This window comes from Globicephala melas, chromosome 13 (assembly GCF_963455315.2).
Source record: "Globicephala melas chromosome 13, mGloMel1.2, whole genome shotgun sequence".
Classification (NCBI taxonomy): domain Eukaryota; kingdom Metazoa; phylum Chordata; class Mammalia; order Artiodactyla; family Delphinidae; genus Globicephala; species Globicephala melas.
The window spans coordinates 42,737,380-42,756,498 of NC_083326.1; the positions used below are offsets into that span (position 1 = coordinate 42,737,380).

Sequence of the window (19,119 nt, forward strand, 5' to 3'; positions counted from 1 at the left end):
TACAAAAAAACATTGTCTTAATATATTCTATTTTTTGAATATGAAAACTAAAGACCAGTGTTTTCATATCATTGGATGTGAAACACCTTAAATTCTGTCACCTGTTTTGTAAAAAGAGTAGGATTTAGAGTTAAGCTGATATTCTTGGTGTCCCAGATGATAAGTTTTACAAAGTTTTGAAGAGTAAAACTACTAGATATATATGTTTAACATGGTTTGCCTTTTTTTTTGCCCTTTAATTTTCAGGGAACCCTTCTTATATTACCTTGTAATTGTTATTTGAGTTTAAGTTGACAAGATGCTAGAGAGAGAGTTTACTATAAAATCTATCACTTCTATCTCTTAATTTTAGTAGCTAAGTCTTTTTTTTTTTTTTGCGGTACGCGGGCCTCTCACTGCTGTGGCCTCTCCCGCTGCGGAGCACAGGCTCCGGACGCACAGGCCCAGCGGCCATGGCCCACGGGCCCAGCCGCTCCGTGGCACGTGAGATCCTCCCGGACCAGGGCACGAACCCGCGTCCCCCGCATCGGCAGGCGGACTCCCAACCACTGCGCCACCAGGGAAGCCCCTTATTATTTTTTTTAACAAATTATGGTCATTGGCAGACTTGAATTTAGCATTTACAAAAGCTGATTATATTGGGAAATCCTTTGGGAACACTTGGAAAATTTGTTGGTGCTTTTAACCTTCAGTTGGATATTTCTACTTGCCTGCATATCTAGGATAATTCAATAAAACATTTTTTTAAAAAGTATACAGAAGTGGAATGAATCCGTAAGAATTCAAAAATTATAAGGAAAAAATTGATACTAAAGTTGAGTATGGTGTTTATGCATTTTAGTACTATTTGTGTAATTGACACTAAAGTTGAGTATGGCGTTTATGCATTTTAGTACTATATGTGTAATTCTTGTTGAAAAGCACCAGACAAGATTCTTTTATAAATAATCTTGCTAATTTTTGAATATTTTAAGTAAGTAAACTGAGTGTTAAAAACTTTTTGAAGCTTCTTTCCTTTCCCACTGTACCTACCTAGGATTTTAATCGAGTACCACAAAGTTACGGTTGTCAGTAAATTATAGCTAATTGCTTCATTTAAGGTACCGAATATATGCATTAATAAATATTTTATGACAGTGGGAGGAGAACCTGAATTAACTATTAAATTGCATCTTATAGCAGAATTTTTATGAAGTTTTAGTGTAGTTCTATTTACTATGTAAAATGCTAATAGGGATCTGGGTCAGATGAGGTATGGGAAATGCTACATTGTGTGTCTGGTCTGGGAGTATCACATTGATCTTCAGCACATTAAAGACTCTAAGTATTCCTGCAGGAAATAAAGTTGTACACCCTGGCTTTTTTCACACCTACATGCAATGTGTGGAAGCTTTTGAGGAAAATCTCACATGATTATTAAGTGAGTTTAATTTTGAGAAAGCTACCTATACTATCTTTAATTTTCTTTGTGCATTCTATTAAGAAGATGTAGTTATTTATAATCCAGAAATAATTCAAATTAGTATATATATACTGAATATGAGTAGCTGTTCTGTCAGATAGCTCTTTTTGGTTAATAGCCATTATGGTTAAATGTAGGTTTCAAAAACTTCCTATTTAGTAGTCCTTCTGTAAAGTAAGTAAATCCTAATAAAATGAGAAATTAAGCAGCATAAAATAGGTGTTGTTAAGCATGGAAATAAAATGTGCTTAATTCTTTGATTAACCATGATAATTAGTAATTGTCTAGAATTTTTCTAGAAATAATCTGAAACATACAGTATTCATATATTCAAGCTAAATTGATGTCAGTTAACATACCAAATTATTTTAGGGCATTGATTGTTTTTTATTTCAGGAAAGCATTCCTTGAGTATGTCAGTCCGAGGGAGACAGGATTTAGAAATTCAAGGTCCTCGACTTAACAACACAAAAGAAGAGAAAACATCTATTAAATATGGTCCTGATCGACGTCTAGATCCCATAATCACTGAGGAAATGCCACTGTTGGAGGTATTTCACTTTTTAAAATTGCATACACTTAATAATTTATCTGTAAGGTGAGGATGATATTTTGGGTAGGTTAATTTTAGACTTTGGTATTATTGATAGATTGAAATGCACTTTTAAATTCTTGAGGACTTCCCTGGCGGTCCAGTGGTTGAGACTCTGCGCTTCCACTGTGGGGTTGTGGGGGGTGTGGGTTCGGTCCCTGGTCTGGGAGCTGGGATCCCGTGTGCTGTGTGGTGCAGCCAAAAAAAAGCTGATGCTGAACAGATGTAATTTACAAAGATAAGATAATCATGCAAATTAGCATTAAGTCACAGCCAGGTTGTAAGATACAATCCTCAAAATACTAATGGAAGTTGAGAAAAACCTTCTGAAAGAACACTTTGGTTGTTATTTAAATCAATGGCTCTTTCTGGGTAGGATATAAAAATAACAGGAGTTAATTCTTGTAAAAAATTTAAACAATATAGATAATTTTTATATGAATAAAACCAATATTCCCTCCACTTTCTTTGTATCCCACCCTGTCATACTTTCATGCCATCTTTTAGTTGCAAAAGATAGAAACTGATGCTGGGTAGCATAACCCGCCTCCCCCCACCAATATTATTTAGTTTGAAGGATTTTGGAATATCTCATGGAAACTAAAGTATCACAGAACAGTAGGTCTCAAGGAAGAATAAGGACTCAGCAGCTCCAGGGAATTCGTAAAGCCTTTAGAAAGCATTACTTTTGATATGACTTCAGTCTTACAACTTCTGGTCTTTGTGCCACTTCATTACAAATCTAGGAAAGAACTATGGCCCACCTTGAGTCAGGTGTTTACCTGAAAGGCAGGCCAGTGGCACAGCCATGAAGTATAAGTGTGAACACTGGAAAGAGGGCCTTCCTCCTGCATCCTCATGTTTCCCTAGTAGGGGAGTTAGAAGCTTAGTCATTCACCTTCAGAAAGCGCCAGTGATTCCAAACAGGTGTTTCTCTTTTCAGACCTTTCGTTTTACACTTATATATATTTTTAATAATCATACTGCACATTTTATCCTGTGACTTGCTTTTTGTCTTTAACAACAAAACTTGGTCTTTGTTCACAATCAGTAAAATTCTTTTTTAACAGCTAGATAAGGTGTTCCTTTATTCAGATACATTATAATGTACTTTAATCATTTATGTATTGATGGGTGTGGTTCTAGTTTTTCATCATTACTGACAGTTCTGCAGTAAACATTATTATTATATACATATTTTGTTCATGTTCTAGATTAGACTAGGCTTTTAGAAATGGAATTGTTGGGTCAATCATGCAATATACTATAAAATTACCTTCAGCAAGGCTGTAGGAATTGACACTTTTCCTTCAGAATGAGAGTGCCCGTTGCTTCATGTCTGTGCCATAATGGATACTATCAGGTTTTTTTTTTTTTTTAACTTCTGCAAATCAAAATGGTATTTCTTTGATAACTGATAGGTTAGTCAATCTTCATTTTTTTGGTCTGTATGATTTGTTTCTTCTGTAAGTCCATATGATACCCTTTAATTGGGTTACTTCCTTTTTCTCATCGGCTGATTTTATGGGTACTAATCCTGTAGTGGTGGGGTAGGTAACATGCTCATGGAAACGGTGATGTGTGTGTGTTAAGGGAAAGGTATTGTTGAGCTGCATGTATTCTGCCCAGATTTTACACTTGCTTAATTATGTTGCATTTAAAGAGTTGTGTAGGGCAAATAAAAGACTCATTAAAGACTGATGGCAGTGCCAGTTTCTGGTTGATAAATATTTGCACATACTTTAACTTTGATTTGGTGTCTTTCATCACTTAAAGATTTTTAACTTCTATTAAATCATTCTTAACTGATAGTCCTTTACTTGGTTGCTTCTAAGTTTTATATTTACTTACAGAGACTTCCCTAGTCAAAACTTTTATAGTTTTATTGTTTAGTGTCTTTGCTTTGAAATCCAAGGGAATATACTCTCTGAATGTCAGGGGGTAGGGATCAAACTTTGTTTCTAGTCCCAATTACCATTAATTGAATATTGGCAACTTATTATGGCATCTTCCTAATATACTAATATCCTGAAAGTATGTTATGCAGATGATACCTATTCTCCTTGACATTTCTTCTTCTGTTTTTGTGTCATTTCCATACTCTTGCTTTATCATCTTTTTTTAATTTGGCAAGCCGAGGCCTGCTCATAATAATTTTTTTCTTACACTTGTGCCACTTTTGTCCAAGTTTGTCAAGTTCCCACAATAATACAATAATGAAAATTGGCATTTTTATTACAATTGCATTGCTATAGCTAGGAGTTTTGAGACTGAAGATGAAATGAGTTGGGATCCAAATGTTATTTTAGGGCTATTCAATACCATTGTAGTTTAGAAGTTACTAACTAATAAACATTTTGCTTAGGATTGTATATGTAAGAATTTGCTAGAGCTTACTTGCAAAAGGGGAGATTCTGACCTCTCTGGTTTAAGTTTTGAGATAAATCAGTAGAGAATACCAAAATACTCAGTTTTTATAGATTCTCCTAGCTTATGGTTTTTATTATACCACATTAGTTAAATGTTCTTCAATTATTAAGACTGTTAAATGTGCCAATGGTTTTTAAGTGCAGTGCTTCTCAGGCACACATTGTTAAGGATAGAGCTTAGCTTTTCAGCTTCTGTCTAAGCCCATCTCTAATTATATGATCTTGGAAAGTTTCTTCACTTATAAAATGAGGGAAGTTGAACCAGTTGATGTTTGACTTTAAGTTCTGTTTAACTCAACAGTCTTTAAATTTACATTCATCTTGTTTCCGATATTGCTGGTTCTGTCCTTAACTTTGCCTCTTGCATACCATAGTGTTTTTGTTTTGTTTTTAAAATTTTATTGTTATAGATGCAGTTCTCCCTGAAGAGGGTGTTTTAGAGCAGAGGACCTCTTGTTCTACATAATACAGCAACTGGTGTTTGGTTGATTAAACAAAAAAGCTTGTAAAGTGAATAACCAAAAAAACCATAATAAATCCATACCCTAAACATTTTACCTTAATTGAAAACATACGAATATCCATTTATTTACTATTTTGGGGGTGTGTGTTTAGGTTAGAGACCTTTTCTATGAGTTCTTTGTGTTGGTATGGGTTTCCTAATATGAGTTTCATTTCATCTTTCATGCATTCTTCCACATCCATAAGTTGACATTTTAAGTGTCCAGTTTTGGTTTCTTCAGAGTGAGAAGCTAAAGGAAATTGTCAAGTAATCTAAGTACAGTATATGTCTAGATTTTATCTGCAGATAAAAGTTGTACTTTAAGGTATAAAAGAGGGTGGGTTTAGTAGAAAACCAAAAGCTACTAATGTTCAGTTCCATAAACATCACTTAGTATTTTCTATTGAAATACTAGAGAATTTGGTTAATCCAACAGACATGGTATGATGGAAGTCAGTTAAGAGACCTTATATTATACTTGGATGAACAGTAGTATACATTAATATTAGTAAAAATCATAGAATATTCCCATTCCTAATATCTTATGTCAGAAATATTTTGTAGAGTTTGAAGTGTTTAAGGGAGTAGTGAAAGAAGTAATCAATCTACAGCATCTGATGAGATAGTCTCTAACAGTATATATTTATCAAAACAAGATTGAGGATGAAAATTAGAGAAACTCATTGAGAAAATAAAGTGTCATGTGTTAACTCTAATGTGTATAGCATACTGAAAGCAAACAGTGAACTATGAGCTGTATCTACTTAGAAATATTTTGTATTTAAGTTCTGTTGGAGAAAAAATGGTATCATTCCAAAACTTTTTCTTCACTTACTAATTTTTAACATTTTGTTAGGATAAATTTTAACATAGAATAGCAGAAAGAAGAGCAGGCCCCTTCAGGTTCTCACTGCATAGGCAGTAAGTTGTGTACATGTAGTTTATTCAACCAGACTTGTCTGTCACTTGTGTCCAATCACTTGCTGTTACAGATAAAACCACAATAAATAACCTTATGCATATCAGTTTTATACATTATGTATATGCATATCACACATATATCTTTAGGATAAATTAGTAGAAGTCACACTCCTGGTTCTTGGTCTTATTTTCCATTAAAATTTGAAGCTGTCCAAAACACCACCTGTTTAAAAGGACTTTTAGGGACTTCCCTGGTGGTCCAGTGGTTAAGAATCTGCCTTGCAGTGCAGGGGACGTGGGTTCAATCCCTGGTTGGGGAACTAAGATTCCCACATGCCATGGGGCAGCTAAACCCGCGCACCCCAACTACTGAGCCTGTGCGCCGCAGCCAAGAGTCCACATGCTGCAATGAAAAGATCCTGCGTGCCAAAATTAAGACCCAATCTAGCTGCCCCCGCCCAAAAAATAAATAAAATAAAGGACTTTCAGCAACAGTGCATTTGAAGTAAAGGCTAGATACACTGGTTCTCCTTAGAGTCAACATAGTGTATTTAGTAAAACCTTTATTCTGAAGGTATATTACACAGTATCCTACAAGTGGTGTATCACTGGTCTTATTCCATCACCCTTCCCATTCTACCAGTGCTGTAGCCTTATTGATGGTATCTGGGTATCGGTGTGTGTTTTAGTGTGTCTTTACAGTACTCTGTTTCACTTGTTACTCATGCAGTTGTTTTTGATATAACAACTGAAAATTGATATTCCCTCACAAATTTTAGCTTATTTGACTAAGCTTATTTGATACTAGCTAATTAGTACATCATCAGTGTCTTCAGTATAATGCTATACTTGGTTTATTTTTTCCCATCTTCTTAATCTGTGTTTTGGATTTCTGCCTTAATCCCTTATTTTCTCATGTCCATTTTTAAAGCTTCTGATTTCCCCAAATTTTATCTGATTCCTTAAGAATATGGCCATAATGAAGTCCTATTCAAACTAAGATTAAAAGACAGATACTTCCACTGGACTTCGTTTTTTTTTTGTTTGTTTGTTTTTTTGCGGTACACGGGCCTCTCACTGATGTGGCCTCTCCCGTTGCGGAGCACAGGCTCCGGACGCGCAGGCTCAGCAGCCATGGCTCACGGGCCTAGCTGCTCCGCGGCATGTGGGATCTTCCCGGACCGGGGCACGAACCCGTGTCCCCTACATCAGCAGGCGGACTCTCAACCACTGCACCACCAGGGAAGCCTCCACCGGACTTTCATAACTCCTTTGGGACAGCCAGCTGTAACTTTAATCCTCATACTGTTACCTTTATATTCTTCCTTTCTTAGATGCTGTCAGAGTACTTCTGACATTTATTCTTCTGGATCTTTTAAATGCAGATGACTTACTGGATGATTTTGTTAGCCCGTATTTCCATCTCTTATCTGAAATCCTGAGGCCAGGCATGTGTTGGAAGTCAATTTTTTTTTTTTTAATTTTTAGAAATTGTGCATATACATGTGTGTTTTTATCTAAAGCGTTATGTGACCCCTGTTGGGTTTGTGGCAGCACCTGGTAATCAAGCACATTAATGTGGCTTGAGTGAACCACATGAATATCACACTAAATGGAAAAGGCTATAAAGAACCTCCATTTGTCAGATCAGGTTTTGCTTCCACACAGCTTACTGAAAGCCTGAGGATATTCGAAGATACCGGCTTTTTAAATTATACATATGGAATCACGCATCTATATGCTTTTCCCTTTTAAGACTTATTGTGCCTCTTTTCATTTTAATGATGTATAAATAGATAGTTGAGCTACTTTTTAAGTTGACAATGTTAAGGGTTTTTCAGCTGATAATTGTTCATGTGACCATGCTAAATTACTTATAGCTTCTCTTGTCCATAATCTACACAGTTGTGAAAGTTTTGCCGGTGGCCCTGTAGTTATTGACACTGTACCTTTAATTCATAACTCTGAAATCTGCTACTGAGTAACACTGGTCTCTGTCTCATCCTCTTTTTTAAAATGGAGTTCTTAATACCACATACCCAGGGAGATATCAAAGAGAATTAATAAAATACTTGTAAACCTGTAGTAAAGAAATACAGCATCTTAAAGTGTTATTAATTAGAATTCAGAATTTTTAACAGACAATATAATAATATTTTTTCCCTCCAATGCAGGTGTTCTTTATACATTTTCCTACAGGGCTTCTCTGTGGAGAAATCCGAAAAGCATATGTAGAATTTGTCAATGTCAGCAAATGTCCTCTTACTGGATTGAAGGTTGTTTCTAAACGTCCAGAGTTCTTTACTTTTGGTGGTAACACAGCTGTTCTAACACCACTAAGTCCCTCAGCTTCTGAGAACTGTAGTGCTTACAAGACTGTTGTGACAGATTCTACCTCTGTGTGTACAGCACTCATATCATCAGCTTCTTCTGTAGACTTTGGCATTGGCATAGGAAGTCAGCCAGAGGTGATTCCTGTTCCCCTTCCTGACACTGTTCTTCTACCTGGAGCTTCAGTTCAGCTACCAATGTGGTTACGTGGGCCAGATGAAGAAGGTGTCCATGAAATTAACTTTTTGTTTTACTATGAAAGTGTTAAAAAGCAGCCTAAAATACGGTGAGTATTATAAAACTTTTTAGGTTTAAACCTCTGCGTCTAATATATATAGATATATATACACCCATTCAAATAAACATTTTGATATTTGTTAACATATGTCATAGTTTACTAAGAAATTACTCCCTTCCAAATTATGCATGAAGTTTGTATCTGAGGTTGTCCCTAATCTAATCGTAAGTTCTAAGCAGCCAAAAGTGGAAAAAATTAAGCTGCATTAATCTTTTTCATGCTTCTTTCTATAAACTTCATGATTCTTCGATACAACTAAGTACTATGGCCAACGTTATCACATAATAATGAAATTCACAGGTATCATGTATTAAAACAGGGTGTCATTTGTATATGAAGACAACTTGCCTACAGTCATCCTTTTTAAAGAAGATTACTCTGTTTTCCTTTTCCTTTTCCCTAGTGCCCTCCCCTGCCTCCCAAAATGTATGTATTTGCAGAGCACATGATTTAGGTGGTGTTATGGGCATCACTGAAGAAATCAAACCTAGCTGGCTTATACAAGGATCTGTAGCCTGTAGCGCAATAGAGTATTTTATGATAATGCCATTGTCATTTTTACAAAATTAACCGGGAATAATTGTGCTACATTTTAAAATTTAATAAAATATCTTGTAAGGCTTACTATGAGAACCAAAAGATATAATATTTGTAAGGACAGGTACATTTTAGGTCCTCGGTAAATGTTAATTCCCCTTAAGAAGATGATAGAGAGTTCTCTGGCCAAAGCAATCCATTAAGACTTTGTAGAATGTAGTAGTGGTAAAATGAGCTTCCAAAGAAAGTAAAGATTTCAGAATTTGGATCAAAGGGGATAGGCAAGAGAGTAGTGGGTATTCCCGGAAGTAACTGTATATATGAATGAAAATTTCCAACTTGGGAAATATGAACTGCATATAGTTAGTTTGGCTACAGTATAAAATGTATAAAGGGGGAATAAAGGTGGAATTGTAAAAGCTCTATTGTGGAGAGCCTTAAATGCCAGGTGAAAGTTTGGCATTTACTTGGTAGGCATTCAGTCATTAACTTTGGAACTACTATCAGAAGAGGTATAATCAAGACATGACTATATGATGATTATTTTCATGTACTATACTGTGGCTGAGTTTGATGAGCAGGGAAAAAAGGAGACTAATAGTTTTCTTCCAAACTGAGAATAAAGAATTGAACTAATGTTAGGCTAACTAGATAATTTTACCTTATTGTATCTGTCTTGGTTTTTTTAGAGTATAAATTGTCCTGAGGGTGAATAGGTTTTAAAAAGCTTTATTTGGAATTAGAGAATCATAACATTGGGAGAGAGTCTTAGATTAAATTTGTGATTTTTACTTCTTTAGTCACAGAATATTAAGACACACGGCAGTCATTTGTACCAGTCGATCTTTGAATGTGCGAGCCACTGTCTGCAGAAGTAATTCTCTTGAAGATGAGGAGGGCAGAGGAGGCAATATGCTAGTCTTTGTGGATGTGGAAAATACCAATACCGTAAGCTGGTTTAAAACTAAATTTTGTCTTTAATTATATTTTAAGTGTATCCTTTGTTTTTCGTAATGATTTTTTTTTCCTTCACAAGACAGCATAAGCTAGGAATTTAGGGATGTTCATATAGAATGGAATGTAAAAACATGTTAATTCTCAATTTGCTTCGTAATTTTATCCCTCAGTACTTCAAATAAAAGGATCTAGTGGTATTGGGCTTCCCTGGTGGCGCTGTGGTTGAGAGTCCCCCTGCCGATGCAGGGGACATGGGTTCGTGCCCCGGTCCGGGAGGATCCCACATGCCGCGGAGCGGCTGGGCCCGTGAGCCATGGCCGCTGAGCCTGCGCGTCCAGAGCCTGTGCTCCGCAACGGGAGAGGCCACAACAGTGAGAGGCCCGCATAACGCAAAAAAAAAAAAAAAGATCTAGTGGTATTAGTGGTATTAATATGATACATAATCATATGGTATATGGCCGTATACCAGTAATTCAACCCAAAAAAGATCTCATAAAGTGCTTTCTAGTCTCACCATTGAGGATGTGTTTTTTTTTTTTAAATGGGTGATTTTTTTGTTTATTGGTACTTATAAACGAACCAGCCAACTGGTAGTATTATGATGTGGACAAATTAAAACATCTTTCTACAAATACTAGACTGGTGGAAAAAATTAGGGGTTGTAGTAAAGTAGCAAAAAGGGGTAGAGGAAATCAGTGAAGCACATTGTAGCTTAACCCTTCACCTTAACAACTGAGGTTCTTAACAAGTAAAGCCTCCCCATCCCAGAAAATGTGAATAATCCTTCATTACACATCTTTGTACTTTTGCTCCCTATTTTTGAGGTTAGGTTCTAGATCCTAAAGATATCCAAAAAATAGTATTATAACCTAGTTATCTATAGCCGCCTGTCATCTTTTATCATGATGTCCGTAGAAGCCAATGCTTGTGAAACCTCTTTGAGTAGACACCAATCATACACCCCCAAATTGACACAAAAGGTACAATGAAAAGCAGCTTGTCAAGGCAGAGAGATACGTAATTGTAAAAGAAAACTTCTAGGTAAGTAATAACAGTCATAGCTCAAATTAAGATTGAATAATACAGCCATCGTTAGAAATCTTCAGGCTGTGTGTTCAGGGAGTAATTTGGGAATAAATCCATGATTTGCTGTTGGGAATTGAAATACTTAGCAGTTTGCTGTATTATGTTATAGCTTTCCCCGGCAGTTTCCAAGGTGGCCTCCAAATCACTGACAGGAGAATTTTGCTAGAACTGGATCTGGGGCTGCAGGAATTCCTCAACATAGTTGTTGAATTGATTGTTCCAAGTCTGGTTATTCCAAGCTTGGGGGCACCAGGTCTGACTGTTCCAGCTCTGGTTGCTCCAGGACTGACTATTCCAGCTCTGGTTGCTCCAAGTTGGGTTATCCCAGGTCTGGTTACCCCACGTGGGCAGGTTTCCGGAAGAGTTCACCAGGCATCCTTGGTGGTAGGAATAGAAGCCTGGGTATTCTGTAGTTGCTGGGCCCTGAGTCACAATGTTGCTATTCCTCAGCCAGTTGTTTTCTGCCACCTCTTACATTTCATTCTCTGGTTCTGGAACCAGGTCTTAACCTGTTTGTAGCTAAGGTTCAGGATGTTGGAAAGTTCTTGCATTTGCTGGAGGCTGAGGTATTTCTGCCTCTGAAATCTGTCATTGAGCACACACAGCTGCGACTGAGAGAACACGGTTCTGGTCTTCTGCTTCTTGACCAGGACCTTCTCTTCCTTCTTCTCTGTGCTCTTGTCTGCAGCCGTGGCTATTAGTTTTACTCTGGGGCTTGTGGGAGAATCAGGACTGTCCTGAATAAGCAGATCCATGGAGAAGGAAGGAAGAGGAGAGACAGTCTCCATGTCGTGGGTCTCAGCAGATGACATTTGCAAGGACATAATTTTCTTCAGGCCCGTAAATCTCAGGCATTGGTGAAGATTCCCTAGAATTGGATGCTTTGGGGCCACGCAGGCTTTGGGGACAAGCTGGGTCCACACTCATGTTGTTGAATTGAAGGAGAGGGAGAAAACCAAAGAGCTAGATAGATGGTAGGAAAAGTCCAGGCTTAAGAATCTAGGTAGAAGAGCTTAGAGAAAGGTGAAGATCTCCAGGTGTAAAAGTATTAAAAACATGGGATGAAGGGAAGTCACCTGTATGATAACGGAAGCCTACCAGCCCAATGTAGGAAAATGACGAGGATGTGAGGAAAATGACGAGGATGTGTTTTGATGTGCTTAAATTTACAAAGTTCTGTTAGGATTTCACATTCAGTATTAACTTGATAACCCCTTACTTATACATTTCCAGCAGTACCATTTCCTTTATATAAAGCATTTTAAACATTTTATCTTTCCTGTTTATGTACTCTAAATATCAAAATGAATATTCTTCAAGAAGGAACTGTGATCTTATTAAAGTAGAATCTTAGCTTCATATTGATTCAGTTTAGATACCTGTTTGAAATGTTACTTATTATTTCTGTCATGTCTTTTAGCTTCATAAATTTGTATGGTCACTTCATTTTAGGACATTTAAGGTCAATGTGCTGATACTTCGGTGATCTTCCCAAAAAACCAATATTTGTAAGAGTAAGAACATTTGAATAATTTCAAATTAGCTCCTTTTCAGGAGAATAAAAAATATATGCAATTTAAATAATTTTATGTACATTGACTGTATATTGGTATTCTGTTCTTTGTTGCTTTTTGCCTTAACAGGAATGTGAGAGAAAGATCAGAAGAAATAAAAGTGCTATGGTTTTGATTAAAAATTGGCAGCAAATAATTTTTGATATATTAAATAACTCATTATAATAGATTCTAATAACTGAATGCCTTTCAATATTTAAAACTTTGCCACTGGGAGTATATTATAATTAAATCTATTTTGTGAATAAGATGATGACTTACGTGTTTTAAGAATGTTTATAGAGGGATTTAAATAATTTACATTTCTGAAATGTATTGTTAATTTATTTCAAAATAAAAATTTCATCTTATGTTAATTGATACTGACTTTGGTAGCAGTGTCATTCTCATTAGAGTATTTTACGTTAGTGCTCCTAAATCTTGAATGACTCTTTTATTTCCTTTTGATAGAGTGAAGCAGGTGTTAAGGAATTCCATATAGTACAAGTATCAAGTAGTAGCAAACACTGGAAGTTACAGAAATCTGTAAATCTCTCTGAAAACAAAGGTTTGTGCCTTTTTCCCTCTTCATAATAAATTCTGATATCTTCCTTCGTTGATTTTATTTTTTTCAGAACAGTACCAGAATGTCATAAGATTATTGGTGCCTTTCTTTTTTTTAACTCATTTAAATATCTGTATATACTTTGCTATAATTATATCATATATTACATTATATCAAAGTCCTTTTTTTTAACATCTTTATTGGAGTATAATTGCTTTACAACAGTGTGTTAGTTTCTGCTGTATAACAAAGTGAATCTGCTATACGTATACATATATCGCCATATCTCCTCCCTCTTGCGTCTCCCTCCCACCCTCCTTATCCCACCCCTCCAGGTGGTCACAAAGCACCGAGCTGATCTCCCTGTGCTATGCGGCTGCTTCCCACTAGCTATCTGTTTTACATTTGGTAGTGTATCTATGTCCATGCCACTCTCTCACTTCATCCCAGCTTACCCTTCCCTATCCCCGTGTCCTCAAGTCCATTCTCTATGTCTGCATCTTTAATCCTGTTCTGCCCCTAGGTTCTTCACAACCATTTATTTGGTTTTTTTAAGATTCCATATATATGTATTAACATATGTTATTTGTTTTTCTCTTTCTGATTTACTTCACTCTGTATGAGAGTCTCTAGGTCCATCCACCTCACTACAAATAACTCAATTTCGTTTCTTTTTATGGCTGAGTAATATTCCATTGTATATATTGCCACACCGTCCTTATCCATTCATCTGTCGATGGACACTTAGGTTGCTTCCATGTCCTGGCTATTGTAAATAGAGCTGCAATGAACATTGTGGTACATGGCTTTTTATGGTTTTCTCAGGGTATATGCCCAGTAGTGGGATTGCTGGGTCATATGGTAGTTCTATTTTTAGTTTTTTAAGGAACTTCCATACTGTTCTCCACAGTGGCTGTATCAATTTACATTCCCACCAGCAGTGTAAGAGTGTTCCCTTTTCTCCACGCCCTCTCCAGCATTTATTGTTTGTAGATATTTTTATGATGGCCATGCTGACTGGTGTGAGGTGATACCTCATTGTAGTTTTGATTTGCATTTCTCTAATGATTAGTGATGTTGAGCATCCTTTCATGTGTTTGTTGGCAATCTGTATATCTTCTTTGGAGAAATGTCTATTTAGGTCTTCTGCCCATTTTTGGATTGGGTGGGTTGTTTGTTGTTTTGATATTGAGCTGCATGAGCTACTTGTATATTTTGGAGATTAATCCTTTGTCAGTTGGCTTCATTTGCAAATATTTTCTCCCATTCTGAGGGTTGTCTTTTGGTCTTGTTTATGGTTTTGTTTGCTGTGCAAAAGCTTTTAAGTTTCATTAGGTTCCATTTGTTTATTTTTATTTCCGTTTCTCTACGAGGTTGGACAAAAAGGATCTTGCTGTGATTTATGTCATAGTGTTCTGCCTATGTTTTCCTCTAAGACTTTTATAGTGTCTGGCTTTACATATAGGTCTTTAATCCATTTTGAGTTTATTTTGTGTATGGTGTTAGGGAGTGTTCTAATTTCATTCTTTTACATGTAGCTGTCCAGTGTTCCCAGCACCACTTATTGAAGAGGCTGTCTTTTTTCCATTGTATATTCTTGCCTCCTTTATCAAAGATAACGTGACCATATGTGCCTGGGTTTATCTCTGGGCTTTCTATCCTGTTCCATTGATCTATATTTCTGTTTTTGTGCCAGTACCATACTGTCTTGATTACTGTAGCTTTGTATTATAGTCTGAAGTCCAGGAGCCTGATTGCTCCTGCTCCCTTTTTCTTTCTCAAGATTGCTTTGACTATTGGGGGTCTTTTGTGTTTCCACACAAATTGTGAAATTTTTTGTTCTAGTTTTGTTAAAATGCCATTGATAGTTTGATAGGGATTGCATTGAATCTGTAGATTGCTTTGGGTAGTAGAGTCATTTTCACAGTGTTGATTCTTCCAATCCAAAAACATGGAATATCTCTCCATCTGTTTGTATCATCTTTAATTTCTTTCATCAGTGTCTTACAGTTTTCTGCATACAGGTCTTTTGTCTCCTTAGGTAGATTTATTCCAAGGTATTTTATTCTTTTTGTTGCAGTGGTAAATGGGAGTGTTTCCTAATTTCTCTTTCAGATTTTTCATCATTAGTGTATAGGAATGCAAGAGATTTCTGTGCATTAATTTTGTATCCTGCAACTTTACCAAATTCATTGATTAGCTCAAGTAGTTTTCTGGTAGTATCTTTGGGATCCTGTATGTATAGTATCGTGTCATCTGCAAACAGTGACAGTTTTACTTCTTTTCCAATTTAGATTCCTTTTATTTCTTTTTCTTCTCTGATTGCTATGGCTAAAACTTCCAAAACTATGTTGAATAATAGTGGTGAGAGTGGGCAACCTTGTCTTGTTCCTGATCTTAGTGGAAATGGTTTCACTTTTTCACCATTGAGAACAATGTTGGCTGTGAGTTTGTCATATATGGCCTTTATTATGTTGAGGTCAGTTCCCTCTATGCCTACTTCTGGAGGGTTTTTATCATAAATGGATGTTAAATTTTGTCAGAAGCTTTTTTGCATCTATTGAAATGATCATATGTTTTCCTTCCTTCAGTTTGTTAATATGGTTTATCACATTGATTGATTTGTGTATATTGAAGAATCCTTGCATTCCTGGGATAAACCCCACTTGATCATGGTATATGATGTTTTAAATGTGCTGTTGGATTCTGTTTGCTAGTATTTTCTTGAGGATTTTTGCATCTGTATTCATCAGTGATATTGGCCTGTAGTATTCTTTTTTTGTGACAGTTTTGCCTGTTTTTGGTATCAGAGTGATGCTGGACTCGTAGAATGAGTTTGGGAGTGTTCCTACCTCTGCTATAGGTTGGAAGAGCTTGAGAAGGATAGGTTTTAGCTCTTCTCTAAATGTTTGATAGAATTTTCCTGTGAAGCCATCTGGTCCTGGGCTTTTGTTTGTTGGAAGATTTTTAATCACAGTTTCAATTTCAGTGCTTGTGATTGGCCTGTTTTATATTTTTTATTTCTTCCTGGTTCAGTCTCGGAAGGTTGTGCTTTTCTAAGAAGTTGTCCATTTCTTCCAGGTTGTCCATATTTTTGTCATAGAGTTGCTTGTAGTAATCTCCCATTATCCTTTGTATTTCTGCAGTGTCAGTTGTTACTTCTCCTTTTTCATTTCTAATTCTTCTTCCTGTTTTTCTTGATGAGTCTGGCTAGTGGTTTATCAATTTTGTTTATCTTCTCAAAGAACCAGCTTTTAGTTTTATTGATCTTTGCTATTGTTTCCTTCATTTCTTTTTCATTTATTTCTGATCTGATCTTAATGATATCTTTCCTTCTGCTAACTTTGGGATTTTTTTGTTCTTCTTTCTGTAATTGCTTTAGGTATAAGGTTAAGTTATTTATTTGAGGTGTTTCTTGAGGTAGGATTGTATTGCTATAAACTTTCCTCTTAGAACTGCTTTTGCTGCATGCCATAGGTTTTGGGTCATCGTGTTTTCATTGTCATTTGTTTCTAGGTATTTTTTGATTTCCTCTTTGATTTCTTCAGTGTTCTCTTGGTTGTTTAGTAGTGTATTGTTTACCCTCTATGTGTTTGTATTTTTTCCAGATATTTTTCCTGTAATTGATATCTGGTCTCATAGTGTTGTGGCTGGAAAAGATACTCGATACAATTTTAGTTTTCTTAAATTTACCAAGGCTTGATTTGTGACCCAAGATATAATCTATCCTGGAGAATGTTCCATGAGCACTTGAGAAGAATGTGTAATCTGCTGTTTTTGGATGGAATGTCCTATAAATATCAATTAAGTCCATCTTGTTTAATGTATCATTTAAAGCTTCTGCCTCCTTATTTATTTTCATTTTGGATGATCTGTCTATTGGTGAAAGTGGGGTGTTAAAGTCCCCTACTATGATTCTTATACTGTCAATTTCCCCTTTTATGGCTGTTAGCATTTGCCTTATGTATTGAGGTGCTCCTATATTGGGTGCATAAATATTTACAATTGTTATATCTTCTTCTTGGATTGATCCCTTGATCATTATGTAGTGTCCTTCTTTGTCTCTTGTAATAGTCTTTATTTTAAAGTCTATTTTGTCTGATACAAGAATTGCTACTCCAGCTTTCTTTTGATTTCCATTTGCATGGAACATCTTTTTCCATCCCCTCACTTTGAGTCTGTATGTGTCACTGGGTCTGTAGTGGGTCTCTTGTAGACACTATATGTATGGGTTTTGTTTTTTATCCATTCAGCCAGTCTGTGTCTTTTGGTTGGAGCATTTAATCCATTTACATATAGGGTAGTTATCGATATGTATGTTCCTATGAACATTTTCTTAATGTTTTGCATTTGTTTGTCTTTTCCTTCTCTGTTTCCTGCCTAGAGAAGTTCCTTTAGCATTTGTTGTAGAGCTGGTTTGGTGATGCTGAATTCTCTTAGCTTTCACTTATCTGTAAAGGTTTTAATTTCTCCATCGAATCTGAATGAGATCCTTGCTGGGTAGATTAATCTTGGTTGTAAGTTTTTCCCTTTCATCACTTTAAATATGTCCTGCTACTCCTTTCTGGCTTGCAGAGTTTCTGCTAGAAGATCAGCTGTTAATCTTATGGGGATTCCCTTGTATGTTAATTGTTGCTTTTCCCTTGCTGCTTTGAATATTTTTTCTTTGTATTTAATTTTTGACAGTTTGATTAATGTGTGTCTTGGCATGTTTCTCGTTGGATTTATCCTGTGTGGGACTCTCTGTGCTTCCTGGACTTGATTGACTATTTTCTTCCCCATATTAGGGAAGTTTTCAACTGTAATCTCATCAAATATTTTCTCAGTCCCTTTTTTATTCTCTTCTTCTGGGACCCCTATAATTTGAATGTTGGTGCATTTAATGTTGTCCCAGAGGTCTCTGAGATTGTCCTCAGTTCTTTTCATTCTTTTTTGTGTATTCTGGTCTGTGGTAGTTATTGCCACTATTTTATTTTCTAGGTCACTTATCTGTTCTTCTGCCTAAGTTATTCTGCTGTTGATTCTTTCTAGAGAATTTTTAATTTCATTTATTGTGTTGTTCATCCTGGTTTGTTTGCTCTTTAGTTCTTCTAGGTCCTTGTTAAACGTTTCTTGTGTTTTCCCCATTCTATTTCCAAGATTTTGGATCATCTTTACTCTCATTACTCTAAATTCTTTTTCAGGTAGACTGCCTATTTCCTCTTCATTTGTTTGGTCTGTGGGTTGTTACCTTGTTTCTGCATTTGCTGTGTATTTCTCTGTCTTATCATTTTGCTTAACTTACTGTGTTTGGGGTATACGTTTTGCAGGCTGCAGGTTCGTAGTTCCTGTTGTTTTTGGTGTCTGCTCCCAGTGGGTAAGGTTCGTTCAGTGGGTTGTGTAGGCTTCCTGGTGGAGGGGACTGGTACCTATGTTCTTGTGGATGAGGCTGGATGTTGTCTTTCTGGTGGGCGGGATCATGTCTGGTGGTGTGTTTTGGGGTGTCGGTGAACTTATTATGATTTTAGGCAGCCTCTCTGCTGGTGGGTGGATTTGTGTTCCTGTCTTGCTAGTTGTTTGGCATACAGTGTCTAGCACTATAGCTTGCTGGTCGTTGAGTGGAGCTGGGTCTTAGCATTGAGATGGAGGTCTCTGTGAGAGCTTTCGCCGTTTGATATTACGTGGAGACGGGAGGTCTCTGGTAGACCAGTGTCCTGAACTTGGCTCTCCCACGTCAGAGGCATAGCCCTGATGCCTGGCTGGAGCACCAAGAGCCTTTCATCCACACGGCTCAGAGGAAAAGGGAGAGAAAGAAAAGAAAAGAAAGAAAGAAAAAAAATGAATAAATAAAATAAAATAGTTATTAAAATAGAAAAAAATTATTAAAAATAAAAAAACAAGAAAGTA

General features: G+C 36.4%; 1 protein-coding gene and 1 pseudogene across 6 annotated transcripts in view; one reads left to right on the forward strand and one right to left on the reverse strand.

Moving 5' to 3' along the window:
• Positions 1-19,119, forward strand: part of TRAPPC8 (trafficking protein particle complex subunit 8) — a 91,200-nt gene that overhangs the window by 52,840 nt on the left and 19,241 nt on the right. For all 6 annotated transcript variants that reach the window (XM_060283213.2, XM_060283210.2, XM_060283212.2 and 3 more), the window contains 4 exons: positions 1,859-2,013; positions 8,081-8,523; positions 9,873-10,020; positions 13,140-13,236. In XM_060283213.2, coding sequence (XP_060139196.1) covers positions 1,859-2,013; positions 8,081-8,523; positions 9,873-10,020; positions 13,140-13,236 — 843 coding nt within the window. The remainder of the gene's footprint in view (positions 1-1,858; positions 2,014-8,080; positions 8,524-9,872; positions 10,021-13,139; positions 13,237-19,119) is intronic.
• Positions 11,122-12,042, reverse strand: LOC115863612 (homeobox protein NANOG pseudogene; annotated as a pseudogene).